The 21,739-nt window shown below is 43.2% G+C and overlaps 1 protein-coding gene across 2 annotated transcripts in view; it reads right to left on the bottom strand.

Annotated features, from left to right (window-relative positions):
- Nucleotides 1-206: 206 nt before the first annotated feature.
- Nucleotides 207-21,739, bottom strand: part of BLOC1S5 (biogenesis of lysosomal organelles complex 1 subunit 5) — a 77,605-nt gene continuing 56,072 nt past the window's right edge. Inside the window, exon 5 of one of the 2 annotated variants that reach the window (XM_057554769.1) lies at nt 207-524. In XM_057554769.1, coding sequence (XP_057410752.1) covers nt 354-524 — 171 coding nt within the window. In that variant the 3' untranslated portion in view covers nt 207-353. The remainder of the gene's footprint in view (nt 525-21,739) is intronic. The other variant, XM_057554770.1, reaches the window with a different exon arrangement.

The following is a 21,739-nucleotide window of genomic DNA, read 5'->3' as shown; positions in this document are numbered from 1 at the left end:
TGCTACTATTAGTGTCACAGGACCTTTGGATGAGTGTTCTGTCTGTTTTCCACAGAGCCGCCTTTCCCAGGCTGTACAGACACAGAAATACATGTGAATTACCAATAACACCAAGAATATATATTCCCATTCACACACATTCACACATTCCACGTGCTTTTAGGAACGAAAGTGGTTGTTGTCATAAAGAGTAGAGCCAAAAAAGCAAATTTAAAAGGTTGGGGTAGCATCTGGTGGACACCATCCCAGGTTTCATCAGGGGAAAAGGTCACGATGGAAGGGAAGAACACACTGAAGGAAAAGGGGTTTAGGACGCGACAGTGTGAGAGACACAGAGACAACCTACAAAGAATTCAGGAGGAGGAAAAGCAAGTTGCTGAGGGGACTTGAAAAAACGTCATGTGAAAATTATTCCCTGGGAATTCCCTGGCGGTCCAGTTGGTAGGATTCGGCGCTTTCACTGCCGAGGGTTGGGGTTCGATCCTTGGTCGGGGAACTAAGATCCCACAAGCCTCGCGGCGTGGCTAAAAAAGCAGAAAGAAAGAAAGAAAATTATTTCCTTAAGTCCATGTGTTTGTTTAACCCAGAGATAAGATAGAAGGGTGTTTTCAACCCAAAAGAAAAATTGGGTCTTTTCTGTGTGTCCCTTCCCTTCTCCCCAGATGCAGAGCTATTTCCAGTGGGCAAAGAGAAATTTCAGTTCAATAAGAGAAAACTGCCTAACAGTGAGAGCCATCCAGTATTGGGACAGGGCTTCAGGAGCTAATGAACCCCAGAGGCCCCCGCGTTCTCGGAGGCTTAAGGTGCTGTTGACAGCGAGGTCTTGGGAATTGCTGGCTTGTTTGTTTCCACCTGGAGCACCGTTACCACTTAATGCTCTTGAATGTAATGTGGTCTTCTGGGAAACTTTTAATTTAATTATCTGTGAGCAGGCTTTTCCTGATACTTAATGAAGTCTTTACAAAATCGGCTCTACTATAGCTAGGTGGATACTAGTGTTCTGGTTTGGAGTCAGTTCCTCTGCTGACTTTCTCTCTCTGTGGATTCACAGGGGGCATAGGCATCAATTCAGCAGTAGCTAGAAGGGGAAACCCTCCAGCTTATCCCTAGGAAACATCAGTGAGAAAGCTCTTTTATTTTTATTTATTTCTTTTTTCTTTTTTTTAGACTTTTATTTGTTCCTAACGTTTTTATTGGAGTATAACTGCTTTACAATGGTGTGTTAGTTTCTGCTTTATAACAAAGTGAATCAGTTATACATATACATATATCCCCATATCTCTTCCCTCTTGCATCTCCCTCCCTCCCACCCTCCCTATCCCACCCTTCTAGCTGGTCACAAAGCACCGAGCTGATCTCCCTGTGCTATGCGACGGCTTCCCACTAGCTATCTATTTTACATTTGGTAGTGTATATATGTCCATGCCACTCTCTCACTTTGTCACAGCTTACCCTTCCCCCTCCCCATGTCCTCAAGTCCATTCTCTAGTAGGTCTGCGTCTTTATTCTCGTCTTGCCCCTAGGTTCTTCATGACTTTTTTTTTTTTTTTTTTTAGATTCCATATACATGTGTTAGCATACGGTATTTGTTTTTCTCTTTCTGACTTACTTCACTCTGTATGACAGACTCTAGGTCCATCCACCTCACTACAAATAACAACTCAATTTCGTTTCCTTTTTATGGCTGAGTAATATTCCATTGTATATATGTGCCACATCTTCTTTATCCATTCATCTGTCGACGGACACTTGGGTTGCTTCCATGTCCTGGCTATTGTAAATAGAGCTGCAGTGAACATTATGGTGCATGACTCTTTTTGAATTACGGTTTTCTCAGGGTACATGCCCAGCAGTGGGATTGCTGGGTCGTGTGGTAGTTCTATGAGAAAGCTCTTTTAACTTGTTTCCTTCTACTTCTGTTGCTCAGAGAGCCGAATGAGATAGAGAAAAAGCGAGAGATTCTTACCAGGCCATGCAGAGGGATGTGGGTGCATAGTGGGCATGGATTGGGTAGAAGGAAAAGAATAGGGAGCCGGAATGAATTTCCAGACCTTCTGGGCACAAGTATAGACAAAAAGGTATTTTATAATCTATTACACTAATTTGGATTAAATATAGCATTGTCCTGATGAATCAGAGCAGACGACTGGAAATTGACATACCTGTTATTTCAAATGAGTTACGATTAAGAACTACAACAGAAGTGTATCTTTAAGCCGGATATTACATTGACTTGAAACTTCAAACAGAGCTCCTTATAAAACATTCTGAGAAAGTTGCCTTTGGTGTTGAAAGTTCCCATATTTGGTTTCAGGCCAAAAGTGACTTTTTCCCCCCTGCATGATTTAATAATAAGGCATTCAGTCATCCCGGGGCTGCCTGCCTGTGAAAAAGCACCACGGGCCTGCAGGGCGCTCCCCACCCCCAAACATTCTTCACATTTCACTGTCACTGCCCTGCCTGTTCCTATTAATCCCAAGAGGGGTGCTCCCTACCAAGATTCCTGAATGCAGAATACCTCAAGGAGGGCCCTTAGGCTGACTGCGACCTTGTGTGGAAATAGAGACTCACCACCCTAAATAAACAGAAGGAAGGTTTATTTATGGAGAGAGAAGAGGGGGTGGGCACGGAATCTAAAGGAGCAGAAGCAGGGAGGTTCATTCCCAAGCCCTCACTTTAGTAGGGAACCAGTATGGACCCCTGGAGGCTCTTTTAGGGACAGTAAGGGAAGTGATGCAGGAGGACACAGCAACCGGATTGTGTGGCCTTATCACACTGAACTTGCAGGAAAGAATGTTAGGGCTCTCTCAAAGCACAGTTTCCCTGATGGGAACCAGGAGCCAACTCAAGCTGAACAAAGTTTGGCCCAATTTCTCTAATTTCAGAGTTAAGGGCAAGTGGTCCTTCGTGGTCCTAAAACAGGTCTATTCACCTCCAAATCCCATGTTCTCAACTACCACACCTCCCTGGCTTCTGCTCAGTGTAATCCTAGAATCCTCCCTGAGCGTCCAACCACCACCACCACCCCCAGCACTCTCTATCATGTTAGCCTAGTTTAATACTGTTTTCATAGCACTTAGCACATCTTGAAATTCTCTTGTATATCTGTCTACTTACCTCCCCTACCACCAGACTGGGATCTCCCAGAGGGAAGGGGCTGTGTTTTGTTAAATGCTGCTCTATCCTGATGCTAGAACAGTGCCTGGCCTAGAGGAAGTGCTCAAGAGATCGGGGATGAGTGAATCAATGAAGGATCAAGTGAATGAATGGATGCACTAAAGAAGTGGGGTAGGAAATTTTCATTGGTGGGATGTTTAAAATAGAATACCAAGGAAAAGGAAAGGAAAATTGAGATTAGTCTGTTTGCAACCTACAATCACCTACTGCTTGCCAGCTCTCGCTGCCACTCCCAAGCCACCCAGCCCTACCTCAGGGTTCGGTCCCTAAGCCTGCCTTGCGAGACACCTAGTGGCAGTGTGGTCAAGGGCACAGGGAGGAAGTTCCCTTGGAACATGACCAATGACCTTTGATTCTGAAGGGCTGAGCATGACTGTGATCCGCCTATAATCTAGCCCCGAAATTCTCAACCAGAGGGGACCTCCCGGCATCTCTGGGGCGAAAGACAAAGTGAGGAAGTGTGTGGAGTTTAACACGGTCTGGGTTCTAATGACTTGTTCGCTTTTGGATCTTTTAACACATTATCAGGGAGCCTACGTTCAAAAAAAGCTGTAAGGTGATCTAAATAATGGGATCGGACAAGACTTACAGAAAATCTTAATAACCAGAGAGAGTCGAGGATGAACCCGAAACTTGGAGTTTCAATGCCCAGGAGGACAGTGGTTTCTATACACCAAGATGGGGGATTTAGGACAAGCTAATTCAGGGGATGAAGCTAAGCATAATCTGGAATTTGCTGAGCTGCAGGTGGCAGGAAGACATCCTGAGGAGCCTGCAGCGGAATGTAAGTAAGCCCGTGGAAAGGACAGAGCTAGAGACACAAGCTAGAACCTCATACAAAATCTGCATCATGCCCCGTGGAACCACAGAGATTATATATCTGGTCTTTGTCCCTAGTTCCTGGCCCAGAGATCCAGAAACCCTTGAAATTTCCAGAGTGACAGGAATGTCTTTGTTATGCTAATGAAATGACTCAAGGTGGGTCCCTAGAGAGCTTCAGGTTGGGGCTGGTCACCAGAAAGACCAATCACCTGATCAGAGGGTTGGAATTTGGGACCAGCTCAACCTCCAGGAAGGGGGGACTGGAGATGGAGTTCAATCATGTGGCCAATGATTTAATCAATCGTACTGACTTAATAAGACCACCCCCTAAACTCTGGGGCTTCCTGGTTGGCGAACACCCTGGTGTGAGGGGAGGGGGCCCACCCAGATTCCACATGGAGAGGCACAAAGGCTCTGTGTCTAAGACCCTCCCAGACCTGGCCCTGGGTGTCTCTTCCATTTGTATCCCTTATAATAAAACTGTAATCCTAAGTACAGCACTTTCCTGAGTTCTATGAGTTATTCGAGGGGAACCCTCACATTTATTGCCAGTCTGTCAGAATCACAGGTGCCTGAGACTTGGGGCTGGTGTCAGAAGAGAGGGCAGGCTTGTGAGACTGAGCCCTTAACCCTGTGCAGTGTGACACTCACTCCAGGTAGCTGGTGTCAGACTGTGTTGCAGGACAACCGCCTGGTGTGCAAACAGAGCACGTCCGCGTTGCCACGTGTATTATTACACAATGGTTGCGAAGGTGTTCAGGGATTTTTAGAAGCCTAGCTCCAAAAGGAAACATTACTGAATTTTATATTTTCTCTCTCACCATTCTGAGCCATTAACTGACAATGATTAAGAAATACTAAATGTCACAATGGGTGATGATTTTGCACACATTTTATCCAAGAAATACAGAGTTAAGACGATCACCCTCATATGGGACACTCCGTTGAGGACAATCATGAAATCAGAAAGGAAAAAACTTAATCTTTATCAGCTCGGTGGCTTGTGACCACCTAGAGGGGTGGGATAGGGAGGGTGGGAGGGAGGGAGACGCAAGAGGGAGGAGATATGGGAACATACGTGTATGTGTTACTGATTCACTTTGTTGTAAAGTGGAAACTAGCACACCATTGTAAAGCAATTATACTCCAATAAAGATGTTAAGAAAAACCTTAATCTTTAAACTTTAATATGTAAAATGACAGACTCTGAGGAAATACAGGAAAATTTATCTCTGCTTAATTCTAGGCCTCTTTATTCCATTAATTTTAGGATGCCACTGATTTTTAAGATGATGAGTTTATAACAGACTTTTGGGGGAGATGGGGAAGGAAAGTAACACTGTCACATTAAATATAGATCCATTGTAAGATGCTATTCATTTCAGAAATGCAACATGTAAGAAAATAATCAAGTGCATCTTAGACTTGAGAAAATACGGCAATATAGTAGTAATTAAGATTGTCTTTGCTTCTCTTTCACTTTCAGATGATTTGCCTTAAAGGTGTTCAGTGTCATCGCTTTTCCCTTAATCCATTTTCTGTTCTAAAATATTACTGTCTCAAAGCATAATTGTTTATTAAAAAAAACCGTCTAGATGGGGGATAATGTGGCTGAGATAAAACAAGGGCCTATTTCATTCCATTATTAGTATTCTGAAAATCAAAAAAAAATTAATTTATCACATTAACTGAATTTTGGAAAATAATTCTTCACCAATTACCCGTTAGTACCTTCTATACTGACAGAAACCAGTTTTGTCTCATATACACACATGAACTGCAGGCCTTCCATGGAGTGAGCAGGTGTCATTTCCCCACTAGGTCCTATTTTTCTATATGGAGAAGATGACTCAGAAGACATCCCTAGGGCTTCTGGATTGCTACATCCTTTCCCACCTGCCCTCCAGATGGCCGGCCCAAGGGAGGTAGATCCATAAGATTCAGAATTCTCTTTTTAGGGCTCTGTGCACTAAAATCCCCTCATAACAAGTAAGTCAGTGCTATACCTTTCTGACCTTGAAATTTCTGAGCTATCTATATGAAGTTAGTGAACTGCCCAGTGCAAGAAATGGGCTGCTATTGCTATCAGATAGCTAACCACAATCTTAAACAGACCAAGAGGCTGATGACAAAAATGCTTCAACCAAGATGCGTGGTCCTAGACGCAAGAGGAGGGGATATGGGGATATATGTATACACGTGGCTGATTCACTCTGTTATACAGCAGAAACTAACACAACATTGTAAAGCAATTATACTCCAATAAAGATGTTAAAAAAATAAATTAATTTTTAAAAAATTACCTTAAAAAAAAAAAAAAGATGTGTGGTCCTTACCCAAACCGAAGCAATCTGTAGCTAAGCCTCATCTTCACCTGCCAAAATCTTACTGAAAATATGTTGCAGAGGAGCCAGGAAACATGGCTTTCACTGAGGTAAGACTCATACCCTGAGATCCCTCTCTTCAGGGGATTTAAATGACCAATGTACAAAAACAAACCCATCCACGTATTAAGAAGAAAGGAGTGCTGTAAAATCCAGAGGGATATTTTTAGGTGACCTAGCACAAACCCTGGAGATGATGCTGATTAGTTTACAATAACTGACAGAACAAGAGTGGGTGTTAGGTGAGGGGAAAGAGTATACTATATTTACAGACAGTGTAATTAAGTTACTGACAAGGGAGCTTTCACGTTGGAATCTGAAGTCACTCTGTAAACATCAATTATGTATCAAGATTCCTATAACGCAGCTCTGACATCTGCTTTGAGTCCTTGTTGAAGAACAAGCTCTGTGACTTTGAAACAGAACCCAGATGCCTTGCTCTCCACTGCCCTCTCTCAAACGAATAAAGCTTATTAGCACTCACACGCTACACAGGACTTGTAGTTTAAGTGATTTACAGTACAGTATTGAACTTATTACTAAAACAATCATTCCCTTATTGCTGTTTTAATTATCACTCTAAAAAGTTCTGTGAGACAAGGAAGGAAATTTTCATCAGAAATTGACAACGGAAACTGGCAAGGGTATTGCCACTTGGTGCATCTAACCTCTGAAGCTGGAACAGCCTGCGGGGCAATGTGTACCATCCCGACATTTAAGGACAAGTGAGGTGAGTGGAACAGTTAATACTAGTTTCAGATGCCCTTCTGGCAGCTCAGAATAAGGAGGTCCAGCCTCCTAGAAACCTTCAACTACATCTCTAGGTAATCAAAGCCACCCCTTGAGAATGAAGGACGTGTCAGACATTGAGAGGGTGATTTATAAGACAATCAAACACCCATCTCATCACACCATCATGTATTTTTTAACCAAAGCAACTGAAAATGAACAGATTCTCTCTTTCAGATGAGTTGCTTGCATTAACAGTTTTTTGTTGTTGTTTGTTTTTCTTAAAATCACATCTCTGGAAATTCTTCCCTGCAGCATAAACCATTAAGCATTCTTTACAGGACTCAGGAATAAACTCAATCCTTCTGGCTGGCTCAGGAACACTGGCACGTGTTGACAGCCAGGACCGGGCACCAGGAAACCATGTGCTAACTGGCCGCTCCATCCCTCTTTCCTCTTCAGCGTCTGCCAGGTGGAGCCCCGACTTCCAGAGCGATTCTGGCTCTTGGTCGCATCCTGCTTGTTATCTCTGTCTGGCAAACAACTACTCTGTGCTTCCAGAACAGGCACCGGTGATAAGTTATTCTCAGCCCGCTCTGCCAAAAGTTTTTTTGGCCGACAGACTGAGGAAGACTATTGTTGTTGCTGGCTGTTATCTCTTGCCGACTCTGCTTGGCAGATGTGCGACTCCGTCTCTCTGGTGTGGAAACAAGGAGCTCGACTCTGGATGAGTCAATACACTAATAAACAAGGGGCACGGAGGAAATAGCAACCAGTCTTGAAAACAGAAAAAGAAACCCGTGGAGGTTTACTGGATGCCGAGATGTTTGTCCTCCACAGCACGCCTCTGCTTTATCTCACTTCACAGCCTTCCTATCAGAGAAATGGGGAAGTTCATCGTGTATCAAGTGCGAATTGGCTGTAATGTTTGTGCGTTACTTACATAGCACGGAAAGTATTTTTTGGTGCTGGGGAGTGCTGTTTTCTTTCATGGCGAATTTATATCTTCGTCATTCATCTCCCCTTTGGTCGGACCCCATATTCTAGGAAGCCCTCAGTCTATCAGATGGACGTTTACTGTCTCCTGAACTGATCCCCCTGAAATCAGGGAAACCATCCTGACTGTGGCTTCGGAAGTGCCTGTGGTGAGATAAAAACGGCGCGTGGGAGCCCTTGCGATGGGGAAGGCTCTGTCTCTGAAGCAGAAGCACAGGGCCGAGTGGGTGCACATAGCGTGTGCCTACAAACACGGCATGATGCTGGATCCCATCACTGGCCCCAGGGACCAGCACCTCTCGGCCTCTGCACGGGTCACACGGGGCCAAACGCCAGGCTTCAGAGATTCAGCAGGAACCCCGTGGGCCCGCGGGAGACGAGCACTCAACCTTGAAGGTGTGGCGTGTCACAAGCGGAATTCGTGAGGACATGCAGGGGGACGAAGCCTGCTCTAGTCCCAGGACCACCTTCCTCTCAGAGGTCTAGGATGGACAAGAGTGGTGTCACACAGGATTGGGATCACAGGAGAGGTGGGACTTCCTTGAGGGACTCAGGGACACCTCCTGTCACCCTGTAGTGATACCGTCATATGAGGGTGACCAAATCTCTCAGTTTCCTCCAGAAAATCCTGGGTTGACCCTGGCATATGTATTCATAATACCGTTTTCCTCACTCCAAAGTGTCTTTATTCGGATGGTAAGCCCTCCTGTCAGTCCACACCCTTTCGGGGCTCAAGATAAGCTCTCCTAATGCCACAGCTGCAATATTAGGGCCACTCACCACCTGGGCTTTTATTGAATGTGGTTTCAACAAACATTTGCTCAGCACCATGGGGCACACCAGCTGCTGTGCCAGGCAGAGGGACAAGGACATGAATGTGAGACAGATGCAGGGTAGATGGCCACCCTGTGTGAAATGCACAGCAGAGGGACACACAAAATAGGACCTGGGCGCTGCTGAAGCGTCAGCTTAGGGAAGAGCCGCCCCCCCCCCCCCCCGCTTGGAGAATCAGCTGGGGGACATGCCGGCCCACAGGCGGGGTGGCGGTGGCGGCGTGAGTGGTGGGACCAGAGAGAAAACCATAAATCCGTGGGGCACACGTGTTTCTTGCTGTGCCCCGGGAGCCTCATCAGCACGGGAGAGCAGAGCGTGAACAGGGGCACAGGAGCCCCTGCCTTTTCCCCTAAAGATATGCACAATTTTTATTTCCAATATTTACTTCTGTCGGTGCTTGGCTACTACCAAGTATATAAAGTGAGTCCACTCTTCTTTACGACTGAAGATCAACAAGGGAAACTTCTCCCTCGCTTGTCCTTCCTCATTCCCACTGGCAGCAGACCATCCTCCTGGTGTTCTCATCAGCCGTCAGCACTGATGCAACACTGAACGCATATGGGTTTTTCTCATTATCTTTTCAGTGGCTCAGTGAACATGCCTGCACTTTTTTTTTTCAGTATTTTATTTTATTTTTTTGTGTGTGTCTCCATATAAATTTTATTTTTTAACATCTTTATTGGAGTGTAATTGCTTTACAATGGTGTAAATTGGAGTATTGGAGTATAATTGCTTTACAATGGTGTGTTAGTTTCTGCTTTATAACAAACTGAATCAGTTATACATATACATATGTTCCCATATCTCTTCCCTCTTGCATCTCCCTCCCTCCCACCCTCCCTATCCCACCCCTCTAGGTGGTCACAAAGCACCGAGCTGATCTCCCTGTGCTATGCGGCTGCTTCCCACTAGCTATCTATTTTACATTTGGTAGTGTATATATGTCCATCGTGCCTGCACTTTTAAACCTTGCTTATGTTCACCCTTTCTACCTAGAAGGTCCTCAACCGTCTCCTTCATTTGTTGAAAAGCCGATCACACTTTAAGACCCAGTGCATATATCGACTCCTGAGAGAACCCAATCCCGGTCTCGTGGGATGAGGATCAGGACTGCGCCTCATCTAATTCTCTGTATTGATCCTTGACGGCACATTATCATGTAATTAGCATGTCATCACGTCCTAGCAATTTGTGGACACTGTCCACAGCTAGACTCCGAATTCCTGGACACCTGACTCTGTCTCCGAGTCACCTTTCCAATTCTAGCATTCAGCCTAGAGTTCAGCAAATGATAAATCCTAGTTTGAATAAACATAATCATAGGGTTTTATCTTTTAAAAGTGTACAGCTCAGTGAATCATCCAGAGAGAACAGTCCTGCATGACTATCACCCGGTCAAGAATTAGAACATTACCACCACCCCACAAGCCCCAATCACTACATTCTCCCACCTCCCCAAGGATACCACTATTTCGACTTCTGTCACCACCAGATATTAGTTTTACTGTTTTGAACATGATATCAATGGAGTCATATCGTATATATAATTTTATATTTAGCTTGTTTCACTCACATTACGTTTGTGAGGTTCGTCCATATTATTATATTTAGCTGAGTTCGTTCACTTCGGGGGGGCAGTACATTACTTCATTGTATGAACATACCACAATTTATGTATCCATTCTGCAGCTGATGTTTATTTGGGTTCCTTCCAATTTGGTGTTCTTACAAACCATGCTCTGATAAATAGCCCTGTGTGTGTCTTACGGTACACCTGGGCTCACATTTCTGTTGGGAATGGACTTGCTAGGTCTTTGAGCAGATCTATGTTCAGTTTTAGTAGATAATGCCCAAGTTTTTCCAGAATGTGCCAGTTTATACTCCTACCTGCAATATACAAATTCCCATTTCTTCACATCTTGACCAACACTTGGTGTGGCCCATCCTTTAAACTGCAGCCATTCTGGTGTGTGTGTGTAATAGTGTTGCACTCTAGTTTAATCTGCAATTCCCCATGACTAATGTGAGTGGGCACTTTTTCATATGTTTATTGGCTATTTGGATCTTCTCTTTATGGGCTCCATGACTAATTTGTTTGGCTACAAATCCCTTGTTATACATGTTATAAATATGTTCTCCCACTCTGTGGCTTGCCTTTTTACTTTCTAACGTTATTGTTTGAAAACAAAAGTTGTAGATTTTAAGGAAGCCTAAGTCTTGTCATTCGTGGTTAAATTTTAGGATCCTGCGTAAGAAATCTTTCCCTTCAAAACTCATGAAAATATGCTCCTAAATTATCTTCTAGAAGCTTTATAATTTTACCTTTCATATTTAAACCTGCAGCCCATGTGGGATTAATTAAATTAAATTAATTATTTAATTAATGATTAATTAATTAAATTAATTTTTGCGTGGTATGGAAGTTGGGGCCACATTTTATTTTCCATGTGGGTATTCAATTCACCCAGAGCCAATAATTGGAAAGACTGTACTGTTTCCTACTGTTACATTTTTCATTATATCTCCTGCCCCTCACCTTTTTCTGTATTTTCTAAACTTTCATTTTTTCCATGCTTCATTCTGGATATTTTCTTAAGATGTTTCTTTCACTCCACAAGTTCTTGCTTCAGCTGTATCTAATCTGCTAGAAAGCCTATCTTATTTCCTTAAACATATTAGTCAGTTATTTTAAAGTCTGTGTAAGATAATGTCATTATCCAGATCCCCTGTGAGTCCATTTCTATTGTGCATTTCACTCTCTTGGGATTTAATCACATTGTCTTAACTCCCATGTGCATGATTATATTTGACTGAATTATGGACATTTTACATGAAATGTTGTAGAGAGAATTTAAGGCATCGGATGATGGCTATATTTCTCCAAAGAGGAATATAAATTTGCTCTCAACAGACATCTAGGGCTGTAGCAGTTTCAATTATCTCAATCCAAGCTGGGATTGAGGCGATTCACAGATGAACTACAGTGTCTGTGATGAATGGTCTATTTCAGTACGTACTGACTCCTTTCCAATCTAAAGTGTTTGAGGTATGCCAGCCTGCTGCCACGATGGACCCCAAACTCAATTTCTGGATCCCCAGTCCTGTGAGTTTGTCAAAAACTTTGCTCAGCTTTTCAATCTCTCAGCTACCACTTCTGGAACAGGCAGAGGTCCCTAAGGAAAAAATGGGCCCAAATGCTCATTTCTCTGTAATTTTCTTTTCCCTGATCTTGGCACTATAATTATTCACTAACTTGTTTGCACTCTATATATTCAACCAACTAAAAAAATATTTTATTGTTCTCTGAGGGGGGTTGATCTGAATTGACTAGTCTGCCCTTAACTGAAGCAAATCTCTACCATAAATGTTTTATCACTGCCACATATTAAATACCTATCCATCCATGGTACTTTGCTGAGAGCATAGCAGTGTACATAATACATTTCACGTAAATGAAGTGTGCAATTATTTCTAATTCATTACAGAATATATTTGCAGCATCACTTGTTAGAGAGCGTGTCATCACTGTGGGATCTGACAGGATGGTAGGGAGCAGACAGTGTACCTTAATCCCGTAGACTTTACAGTATGGAGGGATCATTTGGGTCACCTGGACTTCTTTCTCCCCATATGACAGAGGTAGTAAATGACCCCAGGCAAGGTGAGTAATTCATCCAAGATCATACAACCAGCTAGTGGCACAAGAAGATTTTTAGAACAGTTATCACACTTCCTAGAGCTCTGAGTTCTTCCTTCCATAACAACCTGGTTTGCTGTTTGAAAGCATCTACTTTTGAGTTGGAATTTCAAGTATGTTGATATTAGGAAGGAAATGAGGTTAGAGCACTTGACCTGATAGGACATTCCAATCATTAGGTACAACTTGAAAAAAAAAAAAGGCTTAAAGGCAGAAATAGGTTGATCAGGTGAAGAAACTGATGGATTGTTTTGATGAGAACAATGAAGAAAGCAGACAGGCTGCCCAGCTCTTAAAAAACATGCAGACGGTGAACGCTGTTAAGGAAGCATCTTAGAATAGAAAAGCGAGGCTCTTGTTTTGCTATCTGCAAAAGGAACTACCCTGTGCTTTAGTTTACAAAGCAATTTTTTTTTTTTTTTTCTGGCAGCGAGCAGCGTGTGTGATCTCAGTATGTGGGATCTTAGTTCCCGGACCAGGGATGGAACCCACACCCCCTGCAGTGGAAGCTCAGAGTCTTAACCACTGGACCGCCAGGGAAGTCCCTACAAAGCAATTTCATGCAACTGACCATAATAATGGTGAAATTGAGCAGGCATCACCGAAGGGAGGCAGTGGGCCACATCATGTCCATCAGTCAGTGCCGTGGTAAAAAGCAGGTCAAGACGAAAAGGAATGGCCAGGAAGGGAGGAGGGACATCGTACAAAACACATTCAAAGAGAAATAAAAGTTTTGTGGAAAATGGAAATTTTTTTCTGGACTCATAGATTTTATAAATGTGGGTTACCGTTTAACTGTACAGTACTCAACGTAGTCACAGAGGAGTTTGCAGCGGTTTTGTATCAGGTGCTGCGAAAGTCCAAAACATTATTAGTTACATTGCGTGTCTCCGTAACATCTCTGCTAGTGAAGACACCTGCTAGGGTGCTGGGGACTTTAACGAGAGACTCCTGGGAGGTTATGTTACTAGCATCCCTTTGGAGCCATATTCATTTGTTCATTCACATACTATGTCACTCACAGGAGAAGCACTTATTAAAATTTATGCTAGGAATGAAGGAAACAGATAAAAGACATGGTTCCTGCTGCCAAGAAGTTGCTTGCCTTACCGATGGAATTTCCCAGTACCCCGTGTTGCTCTTGGCTATGCGAACATTAGATTCTTAGATTTCTACTCAAGCTTATTCCACTTAGAAAACGAGGCCTCACTACTGTTCTCTGAGGTTGTCATTCAGGTATAAGGTGGGATCACAGGTCCTGTTACAGCACCTGAGTCACAATGGCAGCCTCTGCACAGTGACAAGACTGCACCCCTTTCCCTAAAACTGTGTGAAAACAGAGAAACAGTATCATAACATTGCTTTTAAATCTTCATAAAAAAAGAGAGCCAGTGCTCTGCCCAGGAAGGAAGAAAATAGCTGTATCACTTCTGTATATTTGCTAGGACGCTAATGTCAAAATGGGCCCAGACGTTAAGGGACACTGAAGCTGGGGTGGCATCGTTGTTTACAAGTCAATGGAAAGCAGATCAGATCAGACACCCAGTTCCTTGGTTACACTAGCCACACTCTAAGTGCTCAGTCCTCACATGGGGCTGGTTGCTGCCATATTGGACAGCTCAGATACATAACGCTTCCTTCACCACAGAAAGTTCCATTGGACAATGTTGGAAATGGACTGGGTCTCCTAAAACGGTGGAAAGTTGGGATTGCACATTGTGCCAGTGGGTTTGGCTAGCAAAAAAGGAATTCTAATTAGATATAATGAGAGATCTTCTTTTAAAAGTTCAGCTGGAACTTTCTAGCATGTAATTAAGCCAAAGAATAATGACCGAAACAAGTTTCTCCTGGCTTTGGGTGTTTGGATACCGACTGTTTTGAATCTTGTCTGTAGGACAAACAAGACGCCATGCCCCTGTGTTCGGCCACCAGGTGGGCCCGGGATCACTAACTGTAGACACCATCCAGCTACTGGCTGACAGCAAAGGCCCTGCCATGCAAAGCCCTGAAAAAGGCAAGCGGGGAATTCCCTGGCGGTCCGGGGGTTAGGAATCCGCGCTTCCACTGCAGGGGACCCGGGTTCGAGCCCTGGCTGGGGAACTAAGATCCTGCAAGCCATGCGGCGCAGCCACAAAAGAAAGAAAGAAAGAAAGAAAGAAAAAGGGAAACGCATTCATCCTGCACACTGAACAAATGCTCTGTCTGCCTGCGACTGTATTCCACAATGGGGGAGAAATGCCTTTAACAAGAGGGTCCTCTTATTCATGTGACTGGACACTTAAAGGTCTGCCCTTGACCTGATCACATGGGAGGGACAGAATGGAGTCCTTCGGCGGTGGGTTTTGTTAAGTGCAACTTACCTTGCTCACCTTGACGTAATATTCCATTTTACACCCCAGTTACTTGCTCAAATCCAAGTCAACCTGATACACATTACTCTTGATCTTAAAACATAAGACAGAGGTAGCTGGGTGCAGTATGTCTTGAGTCATGTGGGTAAACGAGACCTATAACAATGTCAAATAGGTAACCGGGGCTTAATGAGATTGGTCAGCACTAGTGTATGTCTTCTGTCTACCCCCTGGTGGAGGGATTCATTACTAGTTGGAGCCAAAGAAGGAAAGAGAAAGAGAAAAAAGCATGAATTATTTCCTGAATATCTATTCAGTCCCTCCCTCAGTCATCTGGGGTTTGTTGTTTATGCGAGACTGCCAGCTCCACAGGAGGGGAGCTGAGATCCGTTCTTTCCCTTTGAGCCCGTGCTTTCCTGGGAAAAGCAGGAGCAGGACAGCAGCAGGAGGGCGCTGCCAAAACTCTTCCCTCTGAACTGAAGGGCCCATCACTCTGGGTGCAAAAAAAGAAAAAAAAGAATGATGAGCTTTGCTGCCCTGGCAGGTCTGGAATCCTTCCTTTGGCTGTGGATGATATCTAATGATTCAGAGGAAGTACTGTCCATTCTTCAAAGCAGACCTAGCCAATTGTGTAATGTTTATTCTGAGGCACTGGAAGAAGCCAAAAAAGAAGGGAGGTTGGGGAGAAATTCCTTCCTTTGCAATGATCAGCTTACACCCTGCACCACCAGGTCTGATTACCCTTATCTTTTCTTGCATAACGACAGTGTTATGACTGCACAGAAGTGACCAGACTTCCAAAAAAAAAAAAAAAAAAACTCCAGCCACAATATTTGACTTTATGCCTCTGGCAGTAAATCCCTTAGACTGGCCACACGCTGCGTGAGAAGCTATTTCCTTTGATTTATTCATTTACCAGTTCTCACCTCCATCAGGTGTCCCTTGTTCTTACATTAGCGAAGGAGGTGAAAAGAAAAGTCTGTTCGACTCACAGACATAGAGAACAGACATGTGGTTACCAAGGGGGAGGGATGGATTGGGAGTTTGGGATTAGCAGATGCAAACTAGTATACACAAGATGGATAAACGACCAGGTCCTACTGTATAGCACAGGGAACTATAGTCAGTATCCTGGGATAAACCATAATGGAAAAGAATATGAAAAAGAATGTATACATATGTATAACTGAATCACTTTGCTGTACAGCAGAAATTAATGCAACATTGTAAATCAACTCTACTTCAATAAAATTTTTAAGAAAGAAAAGTCTGTTGGTATTGCATCATCCCTTTCATTTAGGCAGATTTCATCTAATCTAAATATCGTTTCATCTCTTTTTCTCATATTGCATACTGATTTTAAAAATTTGTTCTTTTTAAAAACTAGCTTTTTAAAAAACTGAGTAATACCAGGACCCAGTTAAAATTATTCAGGCACCACAATATATAGAAAAAGTAAGTATCTCTCCCGCTGCAGACCCTTGTCTCCCCAGGCCTCACCTCCAAGCCAGTCGTTATTACCAGCTGCTGTGTAAACTCCAGAAACAGCCAAACCCATGTGTGTGTGCATTTCCTCCTTTTAAAATGCATTTTCACATAACAATATATTTTGGAGGTCATTCCATTTTGTCATCAGTAGTGCTGCTTCATCCTTTTTCATGGCTGCATCGTATTCTAGTTTGAATACATAATTCATATAACCAGTCTCATACCGATGGATATGTATGTTTCCAGTTGTTTACTCATATATGAAAAGCTCCAACAAAGGCCTTTGTATACATGTCTTCACATACAAGTATGTGCACTTTAAATGCTGACAGATATTTCCAGACTGCCCTCCAAAGAAATTACATCAACTTATACTGTCACGACGGTATATAAGAATCCTTGCTCCCCACTTCCTTGCCAAAACCATCTAATAATATTCACAATCTTCCATCAAATGACAGCTCTACCTGAAAAACTACACAAGGTATAGGGACCTCCAAATAAACATTGGGTCCTGACACTGAGCCTTCTACCTTATCTCTTTTTTTATATAAATTTATATATTTATATATATATTTATTTATCTTATTTTTGGGTCTTCGTTGCTGCACACGGGCTTTCTTTAGTTGCAGCAAGCAGGGGCTACTCTTCACTGCAGTGTGTGGGCTTCTCATTGCGGTGGCTTCTCTTGTTGTGGAGCACAGGCTCTAGGCATGCGGGCTTCAGTAGTTGTGGCTCCCAGGCTCTAGAGTGCAGGCTCAGTAGTTGTGGCGCACGGGCTTAGTTACTCTGGGGCATGTGGGATCTTCCTGGACCAGGGCTCGAACCCGTGTCCCCTGCCTTGGCAGGCGGATTCTTAACCACTGTGCCACCAGGGAAGCCCTACCCAGTCTCTTGTGAAACCAACGTCCCCTGTATAAGCCCTAATACCTAACAGAGCAAAACAAACAAGATGAAAAAAACAGAACGGGATGTATGATCAAACCGACTAGCGCCGCCTAGAGGCTCCTTATTTTCAGTACTGCCAAGTTTGCAAACTACTTTGTACTGGTAATTGTGCGTGTGCTTTTTGAGGGTGGGGTAGTGAGAGGAATCCATAGTTTTCATCAGATTCTCAAAGTGGTCTGTGACTGCTGCCAAAAAAGCTAAGAATCACTGACTTAGATAATAAAAAAGAAAGAGAAAATTAAATACGTATAAAAATTCAAGTGCCTGATTTCATGGCTTAATGTAGATAAATAAATAACACTGTAAACTTATACTCTTAATACATAAAATAATGAAATCACGCTAGAGCATTGATTCTCAAATTTTGGACTCAAAAAATTTCTAAAACAGTTTGTGGACCAATATGGTTTTGCCAAAGTTCTATTACATCAAGTAGAGATGGTAACAACAACAACCAAAAATTACTATGTTCTGTCATCATTTTATAAGAGTATTTTAACACCCAAAAGTAGGAAAGATGTAACCTTAGAGTAAAAGGCAGTCCTTTAAATTGAATAAGTTTAACTCTTTAAAACTCCCTACTCTGCCCCACATTTTCTCACTTCACCATCAGCCCTCAAGTCTGAATGACACAGACAGGAAAAGGCTGTCATGCATCACCAATGTCTGTGGGCCGACCCTCGGAAACTACTGCTATCAGGGACCTGCTTTTTTTTTTTTTTTTAAACATCTTTATTGGAGTATAATTGCTTTACAATGGTGTGTTAGTTTCTGCTTTATAACAAAGTGAATCAGTTATACATATACCTATATCCCCATATCTCCTCCCTCTTGCTTCTCCCTCCCTCCCACTCTCCCTATCCCACCCCTCTAGGTGGTCACAAAGCACCGAGCTGACCTCCTTGTGCTATGTGACTGCTTCCCACTAGCTTTCTATTTTACATTGGGTAGTGTATCTATGTCCATGCCACTCTCTCACTTTGAGGGACCTGCTCTTATATTCAGGAAAGTTGGGGCTCCTTCACTGTCTTGTTTTTGGTCTGTGCAGCTGAACAATGTAGAGGAAAAAGCACCAGATTTTGAGTCTTGGATTTGCCATTAATTAACTTCAGTTAAGTTACTTAATGCCTCTTTGAACTTCAGTTCTTACATCAGATGAGAATAGTAACCCCTTTCCTGCCTACCTCCCAGGACCGGTTCAGATAAATAAATATGTGAGCAAGGTTTTTTGTAAACTATGATTTATGATACAACATGCAAAGTTTATTCAGCTAAAGAGGAGTGAGGTCAGGACTCAACCCCATGACTCTCTGGGGATCCCATATTCTTAATCATTAGAATATACTCTTTCCTAACATGATATAATTATTACTGTTATTACTACAATTCTTATATGTTTTCATTCCAACCACTGGCTGAACATACAATAGTTACTAATTTGCAAGACTCGGGGTCCTGTGATATGTTAGCAATACCTGTGCCTACAGATGTCAGCTTTTAGTCTAATTAACAAAGGATTTGCTCAGGAAACATTCAGTTTGATTTCTTTTTATCTTCAGATATTAACCTTTGTACATAATCATAAGACCTATTAGGTAGAACCACTCGGCTATACTGCTAAGAAAGAAGGCTGAGCATTATTGTACTCAAACTGAACATATCTTATCTGGTGAAAATGTAAAAAATGGGATGTGAAATTAGAAATGTCAGGTCTTTTGAGCAGTGTAGTCACTTTACTAAATCTTCTGTAAATTATAGGTAGGCATTAAAACAGTATGTGAGGCTTAAAACAAAACAAACAAAACTAAACAAAACAGTACATGAGCTTGCTGAAGGCAAAAAATTATACTCTAAGGGACTCTCTGGTATACTATATTTTTCTCATTCATTCAATTTTGTGATTATCTAGAATAAAACATTGTTGACTTTTTCTTTTAATCAAGACAAAATCATCTCTAGTTAAAGCTGACTGTAGCTTTGGTAGGTCAGGGAGGTCAGGGACATCAGGGAGGTCAGGTCCACAGCGGGGAAGCCATGGCCAGGGCACTGGCAGCGGGACGGGGTCTCCCAGCAGGGAGGGCGGCACTGAGGGCCCCCCACTTGTGCTGCCAGCTGTGCGAGGTGGTGACACCCGGGCCAGCATCCTCCCACGTGCCCCTTCTTCCTGTACTTTATTCCCCCAGTGTGGGGCCATGTGACCGCACGCCTTTCTTGGTGGTGTCACAAGCGGAGTCCCAGAACCGCCCCCCTCGCCACCCACACCCTCAGCCCCGTCCGCCAGCTCGCTGGCCTTCGGGGTCTCTGTGGCCTCCAGCCTCAACCCTCTGCCCAGCTTCTGAGGCCCTACAGAACCAGCTTCCACCCGATTTATCCCATCGCTGTGTCATGACTCCACCGACCCGACCTTACGTCAGGCGTGAAGAGGACGCCACCTTTCTTCAGCAGACACATTGCTGGTACTTCTTCTCCTCTCTGGAATTTTCTACCTGCTCCCTCTGCAGGGTCATGTAATACAGGGTATAGGCTTTGGAGTCAGACAAGAGTAGGTATGAATCTCACTCACATTCTTTCTATATATATTTTTAAAACATTTATTGAGTGGGTACAGTATGTCAGAAACCACTAAGTTCCTTGTCTCATTAGTTTTTTCATCACACTAAATCTATGAGGCAGCTGTTGTTATTGCCCCCAGTTTACAGGTGAAAAACTCTGCAGTTCAAAGACATTAAGCATAGCCAGTCGGTAGACGAGATGGGATACAAATTCCTGGAATTCAGAGCCAATAACCTTAACCGCTACTTATTAGCAACCCTCTAGTTATATGAGCTTAAGCAAGCTATGTAACCTCTCTAATCCTTAACATTCTCATGTATAAACGGGGATATAAACGTCTACTCAGCAGGATTAATGAGATTACGTATACGACGCTACTATCAAAGAGCCTGGAGTCCAAAAGAGGCTCCTAAATGTTTCTCTCTTCTTTTCTGTCCAGTGACATTCCCCTTATCTTTTACATCCTGCCTCTTCCATGAAGGGTCCTTGAAAGATGGAATGAACTGTGTCAGCCCACCGTGGTCTCTTCCTCCTGTACAAGCCAAGAGGTCTAAAATTTAGTTTTAAATTGTTTTCCAACCGTTTCATGTAAGTTAGTTTTTGTTTTTTCACCTAAAGTGTTTCATTAGCGGCAGCCACATATTATACTTCATTTACATCCCTTGTTCTTTGCAAAGTACTTGCAAGAACGAGATAAATGTGGACTGGATTAGCGATGCAGCCCCTGGATACAGTCTAAGACAGATTTTGCTTTAGAAAAATTTCATTCTATATTTCAAAGTGCTTATAAAACAGGTATTATGGTAAATGCAGATTCATAATCTATCGTTTATCCAGCACAGGTAACAATGAATTGAAAATGAGGAACAAACTGGAACTTAACTGATATATCTTACTGAACTGCTATGTTACCAGGGAAATCATGTTGATACTAGAAAACATTAATAGCATCCATCCTTAGATATATACCGCAGCCATTAGGATTTAAGTGTTCCAGCCATGTGTTGATTATTCACAGCTGGTGATTTCCCTCTGCGGTCGTTAGAAAGACGATGAAGGTAACTGGGATTTATAGAATTGGCTAACGATTGTGTTAAGCCAGTCCTGGGAGTGAGCCAAGATAAGAAGCCAGAAATGACTCCACTGATACAAACTAGAGCCAAACAGCCAAGGCGACTGACTTAAGGCTCCAGACACGGTCTATTCTCCATAAGCTCCTAAACTATGCCTAAGACCACTGAAATCCGGCCCAGCAGATGCCACAGAAGGAACGGGGTGCCAAGACCTCGCCGGGACCCTTTCCACCCGCAGGGCCTACCTTAACCACGTCCCAGAACCGCACGTGGCTGCTCCCCGCCCGTCACCACATGCGGGCCCAAGTCCCCCTGTCAGGCTTAGCTTCATCCTGGACCCTTCGCTAGACCTTGACTTTTACCTCTTACCTTTTCACCAAAACAAGTTGACCCATTTCCACCTACAGTTTCTCCATTTGAGTCTCTTGACGTGAACGGAGCTGGTGGGAGTCAAAAGGAGACAAGTCCACAGTGTGGACACGTGGCCTTTAGGAGCCGGAGGGAGGCCGCCAACTATAGTCACTGTCAAGTAAGGTCCGGGCTAAAGGGAAAGACGTCTTAAAGGAAGAAAGTCTCAGGTTAGCTATTTCCACTATTTCTGAAGAACTGGCCAATTTCTGATACAATCAGAAAGAAACAATTTTAAATGCCAATTTCATACTACGTTTTAAAAAGTTATATATTTCC

Source organism: Balaenoptera acutorostrata, chromosome 10, assembly GCF_949987535.1.
Source record: "Balaenoptera acutorostrata chromosome 10, mBalAcu1.1, whole genome shotgun sequence".
Taxonomy (NCBI): domain Eukaryota; kingdom Metazoa; phylum Chordata; class Mammalia; order Artiodactyla; family Balaenopteridae; genus Balaenoptera; species Balaenoptera acutorostrata.
The sequence above is the reverse complement of the archived record's forward strand: the minus strand, read 5'-3'. Positions and strand labels throughout refer to the sequence as shown.